This window comes from Bos taurus, chromosome 12 (assembly GCF_002263795.3).
Source record: "Bos taurus isolate L1 Dominette 01449 registration number 42190680 breed Hereford chromosome 12, ARS-UCD2.0, whole genome shotgun sequence".
Taxonomy (NCBI): domain Eukaryota; kingdom Metazoa; phylum Chordata; class Mammalia; order Artiodactyla; family Bovidae; genus Bos; species Bos taurus.
Genome location: NC_037339.1, coordinates 86,461,748 through 86,477,541, shown reverse-complemented (window position 1 = coordinate 86,477,541; position 15,794 = coordinate 86,461,748). Strand labels below are relative to the sequence as shown.

The window sequence follows — 15,794 nt, the reverse complement described above, 5'->3', positions numbered from 1 at the left end:
CCCCCACTGAGGCCCGCGTTCCACAGGTCGGGGGCGCGGCCTGAGCACCTGCACTGCCCCTCGGTCCCCGGGGGGGCCGATGCTGGTGACACTCCCCACCCCAGGTCTCAGCACCGGGAGGTGCGCCAGACTGAGAGCAGCACAAACAGGGCTCCTCTGCCTCTTCTGCCCCGGCGCCGGCTCCTGCCTGCGCCTGCGTGCTGCTGGGTCAGGGTCACCAGGGACAGCATCCTGCATCCCATCCTCCTGCTCCCAGAGCCTGTGCACGGCCCCCAGCCCACTGCTGGTCCTGCATCTGTGACTGATACCTCAGAGCACGCATGACCACCCAGGGTCAGCTGGTGTGCTAGGGACCAGCAGGGAACTAACGCCGGCAAGGACAGTCAGCACGCCGCACTCGCGCCCAGAACTCCGATGCCCTGCGATTCTGCCGGCTCTCAAAGCTGGGGTCCTAGGTCTCTCTTTTTTGAGCTAGTTACTGGGCTTTAGGGAAACTGTGCTCTTCCGGCCCTAACGAAAAGCATCACGGCATCTCAGCCAAACTGGAAACATCTGTCCTTGTAATCTCGGTTGGCCAGATGGGGACCATGACAGAACTTAGAGCCACTGTGGCTTTAAGGAGCAACTTCAAGGTGTCAGGCCTGCAGAAGGACACGTTTGAGAAGCACGCACCCGCTCCAGAAAGCACCTGCCAACCAGCTCCGGGCAGTCCGTGTAGTTCTCCAGCTCCCTCAGGAATATCCTAGATGAGGAAGTGTGTGCCAGGTCACGTGAACATAGCCAGAATATGACGGCAGCGTCACCAAGTATTAGATGTTCTTTTCCAAACGCCTATCCCAACTCTGGACGGTGCCTGAGACCGTAAGCAGGCACGCGCCGTCTGACTTCAGGGCCTGCAGCCCACGCCTGTCCCTCCCAGGGTCCTGACTGCACCGAACGCTCAGGGACATGCAGCCGTGGCCCCGTGGGGACGCCTTGTTTCTGGAGAACATGGACACAGACCGAGGGGCCGTAGCAGCAGATGGGGCCTCTTGAGGCCCAGCAGCCCCAAGTGCTCAGTGGGTTTTCTGCAGATTCAAGGGTCCTGCCCTCAGGAACCTCCACCCTATGGTGCTGACCCTGAGCCTGGGCTGAGTTTTTGTCTGGGCTTCCAACTTCCATGCGTCTATCAGGTAAATCCTGGCACAGAGGGCGGCTGTGAGCCAGGGCCTGGGATGCGGAACGATGGGACAGCCCAGGCCCCCTGCTTACCCTAACCTCTCAGGGAGGTGCACCTGAAACCCGCTGCTTCCTTTACAAGCTGCAGGTGATGGAGGCTACGGACAGGGGCAAAAGCATGTGGTCAGACAGAAGTCCTAGTGCCCCCAGCATCCAGGGAGATGGGGCTGATCCCACAGCCACGGGCCTGTCCCCGGGCATGCTGGAGGGACCCGTGCACGGCAACCTTCCTCAGGACCACAGGCTTCTGCCCCCATCTGATTCCCTCTGCATCACTATTCAACTTCCCACGAGCCCCTGAGACCGCTGAGGGTGAGTGGCCCCAGAAGGACTGCCCACGTCTCCCCAAAGCCACACAGAGGCCATTGGCCCTCCCACGAAGCGGGGATGGGCAGAAAGGAGAGTGCGCTGTGCCCATCCCTTATGGGAACGGGCTTGGCCCTATGGGCGCGCGGCCCCTTTGTAGCTCCCTGCCGCTCGGGGTCTACCCTGGGCTCGTCCCGTCTGAGCCTGCTGCCCATCTGCTTAACCCCTTGACAGGAGGAAAGGCTCTCCTCCAGCAAAGCTCCGGCAGGCAGGGCCTCCAGCCACCCAAGGGAAGGCCCAACCTGTTATGAAAGTGGTAAATTTCTTCCATGTTTCCAAACAGGATGTCCTTCTTGTTCTGAAGGCCAGTGGAGATGAGATGAGTCATTAACGGGTTGTCCATCTCCGCGGCGTAGCCCTGCGGAGGGGGGAGCGGTCAGCGCCGGAGGTGGGCTCCACGACACCACCAAGTGGGGAAGTAATGCTGCTCAGATTTAGGAATCAAATCTACTCGAACTCATTCCGGAAACACAAGCGCAGAAATATGAGTTACAAGCAGCATCAGTTACTTATTTTTGTGTGTGTGTGGGGGGGGCCTCCATCCATTTCTTCACCTTTCAACCTTTCTAAACTCAGGCACATCTCCTACGAAGGGGACAAAGCTTACACTTGCGTTCTGGCGGATTATCTCTGTGCCCGCACCCTCGTGACCACAGCCCAGACCCTGGGGCAGAGAGTCCCCGCACCCAGAAGGCCCTCCGCCATCCCTAGGCAATAGCCTCTCCCTCTTCCTGCAAACACATCCCAGTGCAGCTGTGCCTGCGTCCACATGCCCTGGTCCCGAGGATGGACAGCCGATGGGTTTCCAGCTCCTGGCTGGCTCAGCAGGGCTGTTGTAGGACGAGACCACCCTCACCTCCAGGACGCACAGCAGCTCCTCCACGTAGACCCGCTCTGTGTCCAGAAGCTCCTTCATCACATGCCTGTGGGCGGGCGTGCTCTCATGCACGAGCTGCTTCCCACTGCCTCCCAGCTACCACGGGCCACCTCCAAAGGAGCCCCGACTCCCAGACCACGCACAGTTCCAAGTCCCCGACCCCCAGGCCTCCCCACTCCCAGGCCACAGTTCCAAGTCCCCTGCCCAGACCCCTCCAGGAGAGGACCCTGCTCCACGGCCCCCCCAGCCTCCCACAAGAAGTGGGCCTGTGTGACCTCTGGGGCCCTGCTATGTGCTGTCAGGTTAGGGACGCCCAGGAGGGCACGGGCTGGCAAACGGGCGGGCCAGACCTCGCTTTGTGGACCAGGATCACCTTTTAACTGCCTATGACCAAGATTCCCATTTTTAAGCCGAAAACAGAGCTTGGGTTGGGACCATGAGCAGATGACGGCTAGCCCGTCGCCAGGCCCTGTGCGGTTCTAAGTGCCCATCCTCCACACAGGGCGGCGAGGGGCGTGGAGAAAAGGCTCGGGCTCCCTGGCCGCCGGGGCAGAGCGTAGTGTGGACTGGCGAGGAGGCTGTCCCCGTGGATGGAGGGCAGCGTGGAGCCTGGGCAGTTTCTCTGAGTAGACAGGAGGGCCGAGGGCAGTCCCAGGGGCAGGGGTGGGGGGGGTCTGTGGGAGAGTGACCACCACTAGAGTAGGGACATGGGCAGGGCCTTCCAGTGAAGTCCAGAGTTTGGTGGCCAAGGGCATGTCTATACAGGTGCTATCCTGGCAGGGGGGGCAGTGTGTGGGGCGAGGGGGGCTGTGGGCCGAGCAGACCCTCCACAGAGTGGAAGGGTGCAGGAAGAGACGGTGAGGGGAGCCAAGAAAGACGAGTGACGCCCAGCACCCAGTGGAGCCGGAGTCAGGAAAGGCTGTGGGCAGGGCTGGCGGGGGCGGGTCCAAGGCTGGCCCTGCACATGTGGCCTGAGAGTCAGGGCCGTGCCCCCGAGTCATGTCTCCTGGGCTCAGGGAGGGAGAATGTCCCTGCTTCAAGCCCCAGGGCCGCCAGCCAGGTGGGGGCAAACGTGGCCTTCCTGAGGAGCACGCAGAGGGACACCAGCACCCGCCAAGTGACCCTCGAGGTCAGCTCTGCTCTGAGCTGCTCCTCCCGGGGGCGGGGGTTCGGCCACCTCTGCTCCTCGGCGTGCAGACCCTCTCGGGGGGCGGGGTGGGGGCTGAGATCCCGGTGGGCTGCGCTCCCCCTCGGAGTGGCCAGGGAGGCAGCCACCCACCTCCGCAGGACGGCCAGGCTCTCCTCGTCCCCCGTGGAGCCGCCACGGCCCTGCCGGCCCTCGCTCACCTCACTCTGCGAAGAGAGAAGCCGGCCAAGCAGCGCACTTTCAGAGACAGAAGGTGAGGCCTAAGGCCCGGCTCCAGAGCCTGACCTCCTGGTCCCTCTGGGGAGGACAGGAGGTCCCGAGGGTGGAGCAGGAGGGGAGAGGGCCCAGAGAAGGCGGGGAAGTTGGGGTAGGGTCGGGTAGTGAGGGGGCGGGGCTGGGGGCAGAGGGGCGGGGTCAGGAGGGCAAGGAGGGGAGAGGGCGGGGCTGGGGAGTGAGGGAGCGGCAGGGAGAGTGAGGAGGTGGGGCAGGAGGACCAGGAGGGGAGAGGGCGGGGGAGTGGGAGCGGGGAGTGAGGGGCGGGGTCAGGGGAGTGAGGGGCGGGGTCAGGAAGGCCTGGAGGAGAGAGGGCGGGGGAGCGAGGGGGCAGGGCTGAGGAATATGGGAGAACGGCAGGGAGAGGGGCGGGGCCGGGGAGTGAGGGAGCCAGGCAGGGAGAGTGAGGGGGCGGGGCAGGAGGACCTGGAGGGGAGAGGGCGGGGCTGGGGAGTGAGGGGGTGGGGCTGAGGAGTGAGGGAGCGGCAGGGAGAGTGAAGAGGTGGGGCAGGAGGACCTGGAGGGGAGAGGGCGGGGGAGGCGGAGGAGTGGGGTCGGGGCGGGGAGTGAGGGGCGGGGTCAGGGGAGTGAGGGGCGGGGTCAGGAAGGCCTGGAGGAGAGAGGGCGGGAGAGCTAGGGGGCGGGGCTGAGGAATAAGGGAGAATGGCAGGGAGAGGGGCGGGGCTGGGGAGTGAGGGAGCCAGGCAGAGAGTTAGGGGGCGGGGCAGGAGGACCTGGAGGGGAGAGGGCGGGGGGAGGCAGGAGAGTGGGGGCGGGGCCGGGAGGTGAGGGGGCAGGGTTGAGGAGTGAGGGAGCAAGGCAGGGCCGGGAGTGAGGGGGCGGGGCATGAGAGCCTGGAGGGGAGAGGGCGGGGGAGGCATGGGAGTGAGGGCCGGGGCGGGGCGAGGGGCGTGGCCAAGGTGTGTGGGGCTGAGGGGTGGAGGCGGGGACAGAGGAGTGAGGGGCGGTGCCGCGGAGTAGGGGTGGGGCCGCGACCGGGGCTCACCTTGGCCCTCCTGTAGGGCCCCCTCCGGAGTGCACTGCCCTCGGAACTGTGGTTCTCAGAACCCCTCCGGATGCCTGGATTAGGAAGGAGAGAAGGAGGGGAGCGACCTCGCATCTCTCGGCCTAGAGATGGAACGCGTGTGCAGGGATACCGAGCAAATGCCGAGAGCAGCCCAGAGTCGAGGAGGGAAGCACAGGAACATGAAGGAGGCAGTGGGAGACGGGCCGGGAGCCCCATGGGCTCGCCATTCGCAGCGGGGCCCGGCTCCCAGTGACAGGGAAGAACTTTGTGCCTGGAGTCTGAATGGGCCCACGAGCTGGGCTCAGAGGCTCTTGGCGTGGACAGGCAACACTGGCCAGGGCTGCAAAAAACGGCAGGAGCCATGCTGGCTGCTGAAGCTGTGTGTTTTGGGGACAGGAGGTGACAGGAAGGGCCCAGCCCTGCCTTCCAGAGGGGATGCGCCTGGGGAACCAGGAGGTTTCAGGGGTGGAGGGCCGAGCCACACAAGGGGAAAACCATTCCAGCTACGGCGCTGAGGACAGACGGCCGGGACAAGCCCAGGCAAGGCCCTCGGAGCCACGGTGGACCCGGCCCAGCCACCACAACGGGAGCAGCATGGCCGAGAGGGACCGAGGGAGGGGCCCAAGTGCCAATAAAGCTTTATTTACACAATGGGCTGGACGGAAGGGGGCATTCCCTGGGGTGAGAGGTGCTGCTCGAACCTGGGGAGGGGCAGGGCGACTTGGTGAGTGCTTCCGGCCGGGGGGCCACGGGCTGCACGGGCCGAGTCTGCTTGGCCGCCAGCTTCTTGAGGCTGGCCTGCCTGCGGTGGAACATCTCCTCCACGCTCTCCTGCTTCTGGAAGACCCTCTGCACATGCTCCTGTGGAAGGGGATGGCATGCTGGACTCAGCAGGACATCGCAGTGGTGCTCCGAGTGTCACCGTGACGCCCGTGGGCCCCGCTCGGCCCTGGGGGGGGCTGGGGTGCCAAGGGAGGAGGTGGCTGGCGGGGGTCTGTGGACAGCTGGCAGGAGCGAGCAGTCGGGGTCCAGCCGCGTCCAGAGGCTGGTGGAAGCGGGGCCCAGAGGGTGGCCAGGGCATGGAGCACAGGTCCTGCTGGGAAGCAGGGACCCCCGTGGGGTGGGAAGGGAGGGGCACAGCATCCGTCCTGAAATGCCCCCGCCCTGTGCCTCCCGAGTGCCCAGGGATTTGTCCCCTCACCAGCAGGTCTTTGGTGAGGATGGGCTCGTAGTCCTGGAAGATCTTGCTGAGCTCCTGGATCTTATTTTCTGCCCCCGTCTCCAGAAACCTCTCGAGCTCCTGGAGGGCGGCCTCTGCGCCATCCTGGGACTGGCACTTGTCCACAGGCTGCGATGCCAGCAGGTAGATGCCCTCGTCACACCACTTCATGGACTGCGGGGGGAGAAGGCACCTTGGAGGCTGCTCTGGTGTCTCAGGCGGCCCGCCGACCGCTGTGCTCTGAGACCATCCACAGGACAAAGCACGCAGGTCCTGCCAGGTCTAGAGGGCTCCCAGGACACGGGCCTGAAACCAGGGGCCTTGCCCAGGATGGGACGCAGCCACACCGCGGACAAAGTGCAGGGAACTGGCTGGATGGTTGCCTCTGGGTTTTTTGTGGCAGGTGAGTCCTTGAATCACCAGTGTTGGTGCGGGACCGTCTGGGTCTCAGGAGGAGCCCTCGGGAGGCCGGGGGCCACTGTCCACCCAGCACCTGTGGTCTGGCCCTGCAGGACCAGGGGCGGGGTCAGGGTTGGGGGTCGGGCCTACCGCCTCCAGGAGGCCGTGCAGCTCCAGCGACTTGCCCAGCAGCCCCCTCCTCCGCTCCACGTCGGCCGCGAACTGGTCGCACAGGTGGCGGAGCTCGTGACACTTGGGGCGGATGGAGTCCACGGCATAGTGCTTGTGCTCGATGAGCCGCTCACCCTCCTGGGACAGCGTGCGGGCCCGCTGCACGGCGGCCTACAAGGCCGCCAGAGACCAGCTCAGCTTCTCGGGGCAGAGAGCACCTCCTGCTTCTGGGTCGGCGGGGGCGGGCTGGGGGCAGGCTGGGGGTCGGCAGGGGCAGGCTGTGGGTGGGTTGGGGGCGGGCTGGGGGTCGGTGGGGGTGGGCTCGGGGTGAGCAGGGGGTCGGCAGGGGCAGGCTTGGGGTCGCGGGGTGGGGTGGTGACACTGGGGCGTGGTGTCCCCACGGTCCCGCCGCCCACGTCCACGCTTACACTGGACTTCTCCTCGAAGCTGGTCAGGTCCTTCAGGAGGTGCTGCACGTGTGCCAGGCTGTTGCCCACGTCGGTGAAAGTCGTGACCTTCTGGGCCAGCACGTCCAGGGCCGATTTGACCTGAGACGGGGCAGCGGGGTGAGAGGCCATGCAGTGAGATCAGTGGGAAGGCCACAGCTGGGGGACGGAGGGGCTGCCGTGGAAACTGGCTTCAGGGAGGGGAAAGGGCCCAGGCCTCCCCTCGGAAGGGGGACTAGAGGGAAACTTCCTTGATCTGGAGAGGACATCCACAGAACCCTCCTGCCAACACCCCAGGTGTAACACTGGTGACGGACACCTTCCCCGGAGACCGCGCCCCACAGGGAGGGCCGTCCCCTCTCGCCACTGTGATCCCAGTGGTGGACGCTCCAGGGCACCAGGGCAGACAAAGAACAGACACAGAGACACGCAGACAGAGGAGGAGGAGATCAAGCCGTTTCCGTCTGCACGTGGCCTGATGGTCTGTGTGGAAACGCTACCAAACAGTGCCTGGATTGAGCTCGGCAAGGTTTCAGGGCACAAGATAAGTACTCAACAGTCTGTTGTGTCTCTACAGACAGCACAGCACACACAAGACACCGGAAGAGAAAGCGTGACACCGTCTACGGTTGCTTAAAAAATGAAACGTGTACATGTAAACCCAACCAAACACATGCTGAGCTCGCGCAAATGACACGCGCTGACACCGAAGAAAATCTAAACAGATGGGCAGACAGAGGCGTTTACTGACGGAACAGTCAGTGCAGTCAAGTGCCGCCTCTCCCCAGAGCGAGGCACAAGTTCAACACAATTCCTGACAAAACCCAGTGGGACTTTCTCGGAGACACAGATCAGGTCATCTGACATTTACACGGGAGGCGAAGGAACTGGAACAGCTAGGACAACTGTGAAGCAGGAGGGTAAACGGCTGGGAATCCCGTCTGGAAGGATGTACCATCGGCACTGAGGTTCCAACCAGACCCCCGGCTCCTCGAGGCCGTGAGTGGTTCCCATGGGACACATCACCCACGCCAGGGCCCCCCTGCAGCCCCCCAGGCCGCTCACCTCTCGGAAGTCCTGCTCGAAATGCCGGAGCTGCAGGCACTGCTCCAGTTTTTGCTGATGTTTTGCCCAGAACTCGTCAAAGGCGGCCTCGGTCTCGTTCAGCTGGGCCAGGAGCCTGGGGAAGGGCGGCAGCCACGCTGGTGTGGAACCGTGAGGCCCCTCCTGGCAGTGCCAAGCGGCGGGGGCTGGTCCGCCCTCCTCATTGGAGAGGACGCGTTGGGGGTCCTGTGTGTCTCCCCAGAGCCTGGCCTCATTTCCGCACGGTGGAGGGCACGCTGGGGGCGGGGCCCCATGTCCCCCCAGAGCCCAGCCTCCCTCTGCATGGTGGAGGGCGTGGCCGGGCTGCGTGTCTCCCCGCCTCACCTGTGCACGGTGCTCTGACTGTCCAGTTGGTCCTGGTTGGGGCTCTGATCTGGGCTCCGGGCCAGTGGCTCGTGGATGCTCTCCAGGACGCGCCGCCCCTCGACAAGCGCCAGCCTCATATCCTCCTGTGGGACGTCCAGGCTCGTCATCCAGGCCACCAGCCCCAGATTTGGCCCTGGGTGGGGCCCCGAGGGGTCAGAAGGCACCGCAACAAACCCCGCCTGCCCCCCCCAGACCCTCTGCTGCCCTCCCACCCGGTGCCCCCGGGAGGGGGTGCTGGGAGGCACCGGTGCGGTGAGCGGGCGGGGTAGGGTTACGGGTCTCCCAGGCAGCGAGCAGGAGTAACAGGAAACCGGGGCCCCATGTGTCTGCTCCGTGTTCAGAGGGAGCTGGGGGCTCTCATGGGGGCACCCAAGGACCATCAGTGGGTCGGGGAGCCCACAGTGTGCGGCCGCCTCAGCCGACCCCGTCATGTTCATCAAGAGGCCAGTGTATGCTGTGGCTGCTGGTCAGCTCAGCCATCCGGGTCGGCTCCCGCCTCCCGCCATCTCCCACACACACCTTGGCTCTGTCCTTCTTCTCCGTGTGGGCGAGGAGCACGGAGCTCGTGGACTGCACGTCATTGGGCAGCTCCGTCTCGGCCAGCTCGGTCCCAAAGGTCTGCAGCATCTGCGCCGTCTGCTTGACCAGGAGGGCGAAGCTCTCGATGGCCTATGTTGGGGGGAGACCGTCAGCCCAAAGCCTGTGCACTGCGCCCTCCTGGGCTTGAAAGCCAGGCTGCAGCCCAGCCCCTCGGGAGGCCCCCCAGCCTCAGCCCCAGCCTCAGCCTCAGCTCCTGCACAGACGTGGGCTCTGCACCTGCCTGAGGGTGATGCCAAGAACCCAGCTGGAGCTTTTCTCTGTCCCCGTGCTCCTGAGCCCCAGAAAGCCACTCCCGACAGGACTCACGTTTCTCCTTCAGATGCCGAGGTCCACTGAGACCGTCGGCTCATGCTCAGGGAGAAAGCTCGGGAAACGGCACCAGGTCCTTGGAGCAGGCGGAGGCCGCGCGGCTGGGCGGCCTGGGGCCATCGGGGGTGGGGGACTCACTGTGCGATGGCGGAGCCACCTGGAGTGGCAGTAGGCCAGCGTCCCACCCAGGTCCTCCGTCAGCTGGGACTTGTCGATGTAGCCGTGTAGTTCTGGGACTGAGCTCAGCATTATGACCTGGGGGGACGAGACCACCTGTGAGCAGACTGCCCCGCAGACCCGGATGGAGGGGCCTCCCAGCTCCTCCCACGGCAGGCACGGTGCAACGCTCCCTGGGCCTCAGCTCTCCCATCCATGAAATGGGTGCACGGTCCCAGCAGATGATAGCCGTTGGGAATAAGCAAAGGCCTGGACAGAGCCGGGCACTCTGCTGACATGGGGCATCTGATGGGTGAGGGGGCCTGCGTGTTCATGGAGCCACACAGATTCCAAAGCTGCCCATCTGTCTGCATTCCCAGCAAAACCCAGCAGGCTGCACGGGGGCGGAGGCAGGCACCGGGCATGGCTATCGTGGAGAACAGGGGCCTGGGGGCTCTTCCACCTGGGAGGGTTTTGTCTCCTGTCTTGCTCTTGCCCTTCTGAGGTCACTGCATCCATGAACTTTGGATAAAAATACCACCTTTGCTTTGCAAACTGTCAGGCGCTGCTGCCGAGGTCCTGGAGGCTCAGTCCCTGTGCCACTGGACACCACCTCATGTTTTATTAACCACTGAGTCTGCTCCAGGCCAAGGGGCCATCCAACACGCCCCAGGTCAACACTGACTGTCTCCATGTGGGGGCGGGTGGAGGGGACAGGGTGCCGCTAAGACCTCAGAGGACCGCCCACCCAGCCATCCGGGGGCCCACGTTGAGACTCTTGACTGAGATGTCATCTTCTCTTAAGAACAGGCTACGGTGCCAGCTTTCAGCAGAGACATCCAGTCTCTCTTCGCCGTCCAGCAAGGCCGTTCGCCCAGAACACCCTGATTCACGCCAATAGGAGTGGAGACGGGTCGGTCAGCTATCCAAGGACTTAAGGCTCTTCTGTGATTTCCATCTGCTCTGTGTCAACTGAACCACCATGGAAAAGGCTGGAGCCCACCAGCCCTCTTAACGTTTTCTGCCCAGTGCTGAGTCAGCACAGGCCCAGGGCACCAACATGGACCCACTGCAGCAGCCGCCCTCCCCGGACGGCGCTTCCTGAGTATCGAAGGGTGACTGAGACGGGCCGGGGAAGGGGCGTCGTGGGCGATGGATCCTGTGAACCTGGCTTCTGAGAACTCATGGGCTTGGTCCCACGTGGCCGGGTGCAGGGCGACCACTGTACTCAGGGTGGAGACCCCTGCCCTCGGTGTCAGAAACTGAGGCTTTTTGATGCTACAGAGATGGGCGCACCCATTTCCCTCCAAAGCCTGGGGGCTGCACCCCTGGGCCCTGGCCGGTGAAGGCCCTCCGTCGACGCAGGAGAGCCGACCTCGGGGACGATGGCCCACACTGGGGTGCTCAGGTTTCAAGAGCAACCTGGCAGGTCCTGCTGGGGAGGTCACGAGGTGCCGGGCACGAGCCCCTGTGCTCCCAAGGTCCTCTGCCGGCAGCCCCTCCCAGCACCTGACTCGACATGGCCTGACCTCCCCAAGGGAATGCAGCTTCCCGGGTGAGCAGCCTCTAAGGGATCCACACAGCCTTGGCTTTCCGAGGACAGCCGGCAGCTGCCGGGGCTGCCCCGTGCCGGCTGGAGTGAGGAGGTGAAGCAGAGTCCTGCCGCAGCCGGGGGGTCACTCACACCCACTTCCCCGCCCTGTGCCCTGGGCAGAGTGGGCGCTCCCCACAGGAGGTGGGCACTTACCGGCACCTTCATCTTAAAGTCATCTCTGTTGAACCTGAAGGCGAGGTCGGAGAGTGTCCTCTGGAAGAACCCGGTTGGCCGCAGGACGAGGACGAGCTGCAGGTTTGCGGGGAAGGATGCCTGCAGGGACACAGACCGCTCTCCGTCTGGGGTCCACATGCCCATAGCAGCCCGCGGCCCCACAGAGAGGACTGGGTGCCTCCCCCACGCCAGCGCCAGCCCGGGGCGGAGCTGGGTACAGACACTGCACTCAGAGCATCGCCACCCCTCACGGAGAAGAACAGCCACACTGCTTGGAACAACTGTGTTACATGGCTTGTGGTCTTAAAGGTCAAAAGCTCTGACCTTTCGGGGAACTACGCTCAATGCCTTGTAATAACCTGCAAAGGAAGAGAACGTAAAGATACACGTACTCATACATACGCGTAACTGAATCCCTTTGATGTGCATCTGAAACCAACATGACGTTATAAATCGACTTCAATACAAACTTAAAACAGCAACTGCAGGAAGAGCTTTGGCCTTCCCTTCTGGCTGAGTCATGCGTCCCCACACTCTTATTTTGGAGTCCAAGCCCCCAGCACCTCAGAATGGCTTTAGGGTCCTCACAGAGGTGACCGAGTCAGGATGAGGTCGTCAGGGTGGGCCCTGACCGGACATGCCCCGTAAAGGTGACATTTGGACATCGAGACCCACAGAGGACGCGTGTGGGGTGGAAGCAGATGGGGGTGCTTCCACTGGCCGAGGGTCTCCAGAGGCCATTGGGGGGCACACACAGACCTCCTCGCAGCTGCAGAGGGTCCAGCCGGCTCAGACTCCCCATCCAGATGGGGAGACAGGAGGCCCTGCCATCTGAGCCCTGCTGTGGTCTGTGGTGTCTGTTACGATGGTCCCCAGAAACTAGGACACCGGTGGCGTGAAAACAGACACACACACACACACACACACGACAGAGAAAGGAGACGCGAGCTCACACCCAGGGCAGGCGCTCACACCCAGGCGCAGGCGCTCACACCCAGGGCCGGCGCTCACACCCAGGGCAGGCCCGCACACACGGGCACGAACTGACTTGCACGTGCATCTGAGCTCTGTGTGCGGGGCGTCTGGCCCCGGACGAGCCGCCCTCTGCGCCCCGGGTTCCCGTCGGCAATGGGGGGAATGGGGCACCGTCCTCGCCGGGCCGGGCCGAGCTCCCTGCCGCCCACAGCATTCACACCCAGCTCTACACCCGTGACGGCCGCTTGGTCAGCCCAGGCCCGGTGCCCGGTGCCCGGTCCCCTGGCCTCTGTCTGAAAGTAAGCCCCTCCCATGAGAGGGAAGCGAGGAGAGGCCACAGGGCCGCCCCTGGCACGGGGCAGGTGGGCAGTGCCCCCGGGCACAGACACGGCCAGCGTCCTGCGGCTCCTCTCCTGCCTCGCCCGGACATGATGCCGCCCCTCTCTCCCACGTGGAAGCTCTGGGACCCTCCTGAGCTGTCTGCAGTCAGGACGGGCCCCTGCCCAGGACATCTGGAGACGACCCACACCTGCCCACACACCCCAGGTCCTGAGCATGGCCCACAGGGGCCCCTGACCCCTGGGCTGCCCGATGTGGCTCGCAGGCATGCCCTTCCTGGCCTCCTCGCCCAGGCCCCCGCCGGCACGTCAGGGGCGTCACAGAAGCCTGGGGCGGGCTCCATGTCTGAGGGCCCAGCCAGCATGTCCCTGAAGCCCACGCCTCAGGGGCCGCCCTCCCACCGTCTCTGGGGACCCCTGACTCCCCGCAGCCTCCGTGTCTCCCCAGGGGCACCGCTGCATTGTCCAGGCTCCAAACAAGACGTCTCTTCAGGCTGGACCTTGCTGCCCTCTCCTGCTCAGACCCCCACGTTGGAGCGCGAGCTCCCCTTGCCAGGGCTTGCCAGGGTTCCTGGCCCCTGCCCCGAGTTTCAGCCCTGAGAGTCACGCATGGGCTGGACATCTGCTCAGGGATGCTCTGCTCCACCCGTAGCCACCTGGGGCCTGGGAGGTCCCCAAACCCCGCCTCCCCCCAGGCCCTCCTCTTCCTCCCCCAGAGGCTCTGCACGCCAGGACTCCCCGCTGGTCACACCCCACTGGTCACCCCCACAACCCCAAGCTGTGCCTCCGGCCTGGCCACCTGACCTCCTGCCTGCCAGTCCCCTTCCCGTGTCACACCTCCTGTGGCCCCGGGCGCGTCTGCCCCGCAGTCCCCAGTCACAGCCCTGGAAGGCAGGACCGCGTGGCCCCCATGTCAGCCCCGGAGCAGCCCCACTGGGCGCCGTGGGCAGGACTGCGTGGCCCCGTGTCAGCCTCAAAGCAGGCCTGCTGGGCGCCGTGGGCAGGACTGCGTGGCCCCATGTCAGCCCTGGAGCAGCCCCGCTGGGCACCGTGGGCAGGACCATGTGGCCCCGTGTCAGCCCCGGAGCAGGCCAGCTCAGAGTTGCGGTGGGCTCTGCCCTCGGTGGGGACACGGCAGGTCTGAGCTTAGGGACACCGGACTGTGGACCCTCCAATGTCGTATTTTCCAAGCCGAGTTGAAGGCATCCAAACAAGGAGAAAGAGCGCCCCGAAGGCGAGAACATGCAGCTCACGAGAGAGCACACAAGGCGGCTTAAAACAGCCTGGATTTCAGCGGTTATGTAAGCACCCAGGCTCACTCGAGCGGCCAGACACAGTTGGCCACTGGCAGCAAAGTGTGGCCGTCCAGGCTGGAGCGCTAGAGCCTGCAGGGGTCCCCTCACGGGCTCCGGCCCAGGGCTCTCCTCGTGGGCTCTGGCCCAGGGGTCCCAGCAGATGCTGGGTGGTCTCTCCCCTAACCCACCTTGGATGAAGCATAGCCTGGCAGGGCTGGCAGTCCAGATAGGTGTACGGCGGGGGATGGCGCCAGTGTGCCAGCTCTGCCCACCCCCTGCGGAGCCAGGGAGGAGATGGACCCGAAAGCTGGCTCGGGGTGGGGCGGGAACAGGGGCCCCGGGAGCAGCAAGGTGGGGCCTGCAGTGTCCCCGCCCCCGTGGCCTCATCCGGCGCCCTGCCAGGTCCGGCACCTGGTCACAGGGTCAGCCGCCTGCAGCCTGCTTGTCTACAGGGTTCTTGCTTCCCCGTGGATCCGCAGCACCGCCCACCACGCCAGGCACACATCAGCGTCTCAATAAATGTGCTGAACACATAAACAGGACTTCTGGCATTACTACAATCAGTAAATTCTTGTAAGAAAAAGCACTGGAGTTGATCGAGAATTTTTGACAATTTTGCTGGAAAATGTTCTCTTCTGGGGTTTCCAGAGCAATACTGGGTAACTGTAAGGCTTACAGAAACAAACCTACATTTTTAATGCTGTCAGAATCGGTGCAAAAATCAGTTATGATTCTCACAAAACAAAGTTTTAAAGATGCACCAGCTCTCTTCGGAAGTTCACCTGATTATCAGCTCGCTGAAGAAGACCATGTTCCCATTCGGCCGCAGGAGAGCGCAACCGACAGCTGGTCTGCCCTGTGCCATCCTGCTGGCTCGCTGGGGACCTCAGGGACTGTTATTAAAAGTGATTTGTCTGTTTCTTAGCAAACAATCCTGCCTTTGATCAGCCTTGCTAACTGACCTGGAGTGGCTGATTAGCTGGAGAGGTATTTACAAGGCTCTTGTCGCGCCGAGGGCCCGGGATGGGTTGTCGGCCACACGAAGATGGACAAGGCTGGCCCTGACCTCGAGGGACCGCGGTGTGCAGAGAGGGAGGGTGCCCCGCCGGGAGGGGAGGCCAGGCCGGGCCTGAGCGAGAGCTGCTCTGGGGGGGGCGCTGGGGGCTGCGGAGGGCGCAGTGGGAGCCACCCCGCCCCCGGGGGAGGGCACCCCAGGGGCAGGGAACGGCACGGACCTGAGGTCTGGAGGCACATCCCCCCGAGAAGCAGCTGACTGACGCCCGTGCATACCAGTGCCCGTCCGAGACGCACACCGGTGAGACAGACGCACGCAGGAGACCTGGGCGATCGCTAGACCTGAAACGTGGGTCTAACCGTGTAACCTCTCAAAACAGCAGCACAGTCGACGAGACCCGCTGCCATCCAGCCCGGGACTACCTTGCTGATTCCGGAATCGTCTAGGAAGTCCTGTCACCTGACCCACTGGCTCTTACAGTTTAGTCCTTCATCTGGCCGGGCAGGCGACACCCATGTGCAAACCCACATTAAAACTTAAAGCGGTGAAAGGGACACACTGGCGATCGGCTGGTGGTGCACAGTCCCGTGAGCTGCTGAGGACTCAAAGGCACGGGAGAGCTGACGGTGACGTCTACACACGACTGTACTCTTCTGAGACCTCCCGAGTTTAGACCAGTTTCAGGTACACGACAATGTGGAGGGTGTGTGGCCGGCGCGGGGAGG

At 64.1% G+C, this 15,794-nt stretch overlaps 1 protein-coding gene across 24 annotated transcripts in view; it reads right to left on the bottom strand.

Annotated features, from left to right (window-relative positions):
* Window positions 1-15,794, bottom strand: part of MCF2L (MCF.2 cell line derived transforming sequence like) — a 91,270-nt gene that overhangs the window by 12,343 nt on the left and 63,133 nt on the right. For all 24 annotated transcript variants that reach the window (XR_003037595.2, XM_059892327.1, XM_025000180.2 and 21 more), the window contains 14 exons: window positions 11,426-11,545; window positions 9,661-9,777; window positions 9,133-9,282; window positions 8,572-8,696; window positions 8,209-8,323; window positions 7,126-7,245; window positions 6,677-6,868; window positions 6,110-6,301; window positions 5,610-5,769; window positions 4,888-4,961; window positions 3,741-3,814; window positions 2,441-2,507; window positions 1,827-1,942; window positions 673-742 (listed from right to left, as the gene is read on the bottom strand). Coding sequence is in view for 23 of the 24 variants with exons in the window: in XM_059892327.1 (XP_059748310.1) it covers window positions 673-742; window positions 1,827-1,942; window positions 2,441-2,507; window positions 3,741-3,814; window positions 4,888-4,961; window positions 5,610-5,769; window positions 6,110-6,301; window positions 6,677-6,868; window positions 7,126-7,245; window positions 8,209-8,323; window positions 8,572-8,696; window positions 9,133-9,282; window positions 9,661-9,777; window positions 11,426-11,545 (1,692 nt within the window). In the remaining variant the exon portion in view is untranslated. The remainder of the gene's footprint in view (window positions 1-672; window positions 743-1,826; window positions 1,943-2,440; window positions 2,508-3,740; window positions 3,815-4,887; window positions 4,962-5,609; window positions 5,770-6,109; window positions 6,302-6,676; window positions 6,869-7,125; window positions 7,246-8,208; window positions 8,324-8,571; window positions 8,697-9,132; window positions 9,283-9,660; window positions 9,778-11,425; window positions 11,546-15,794) is intronic.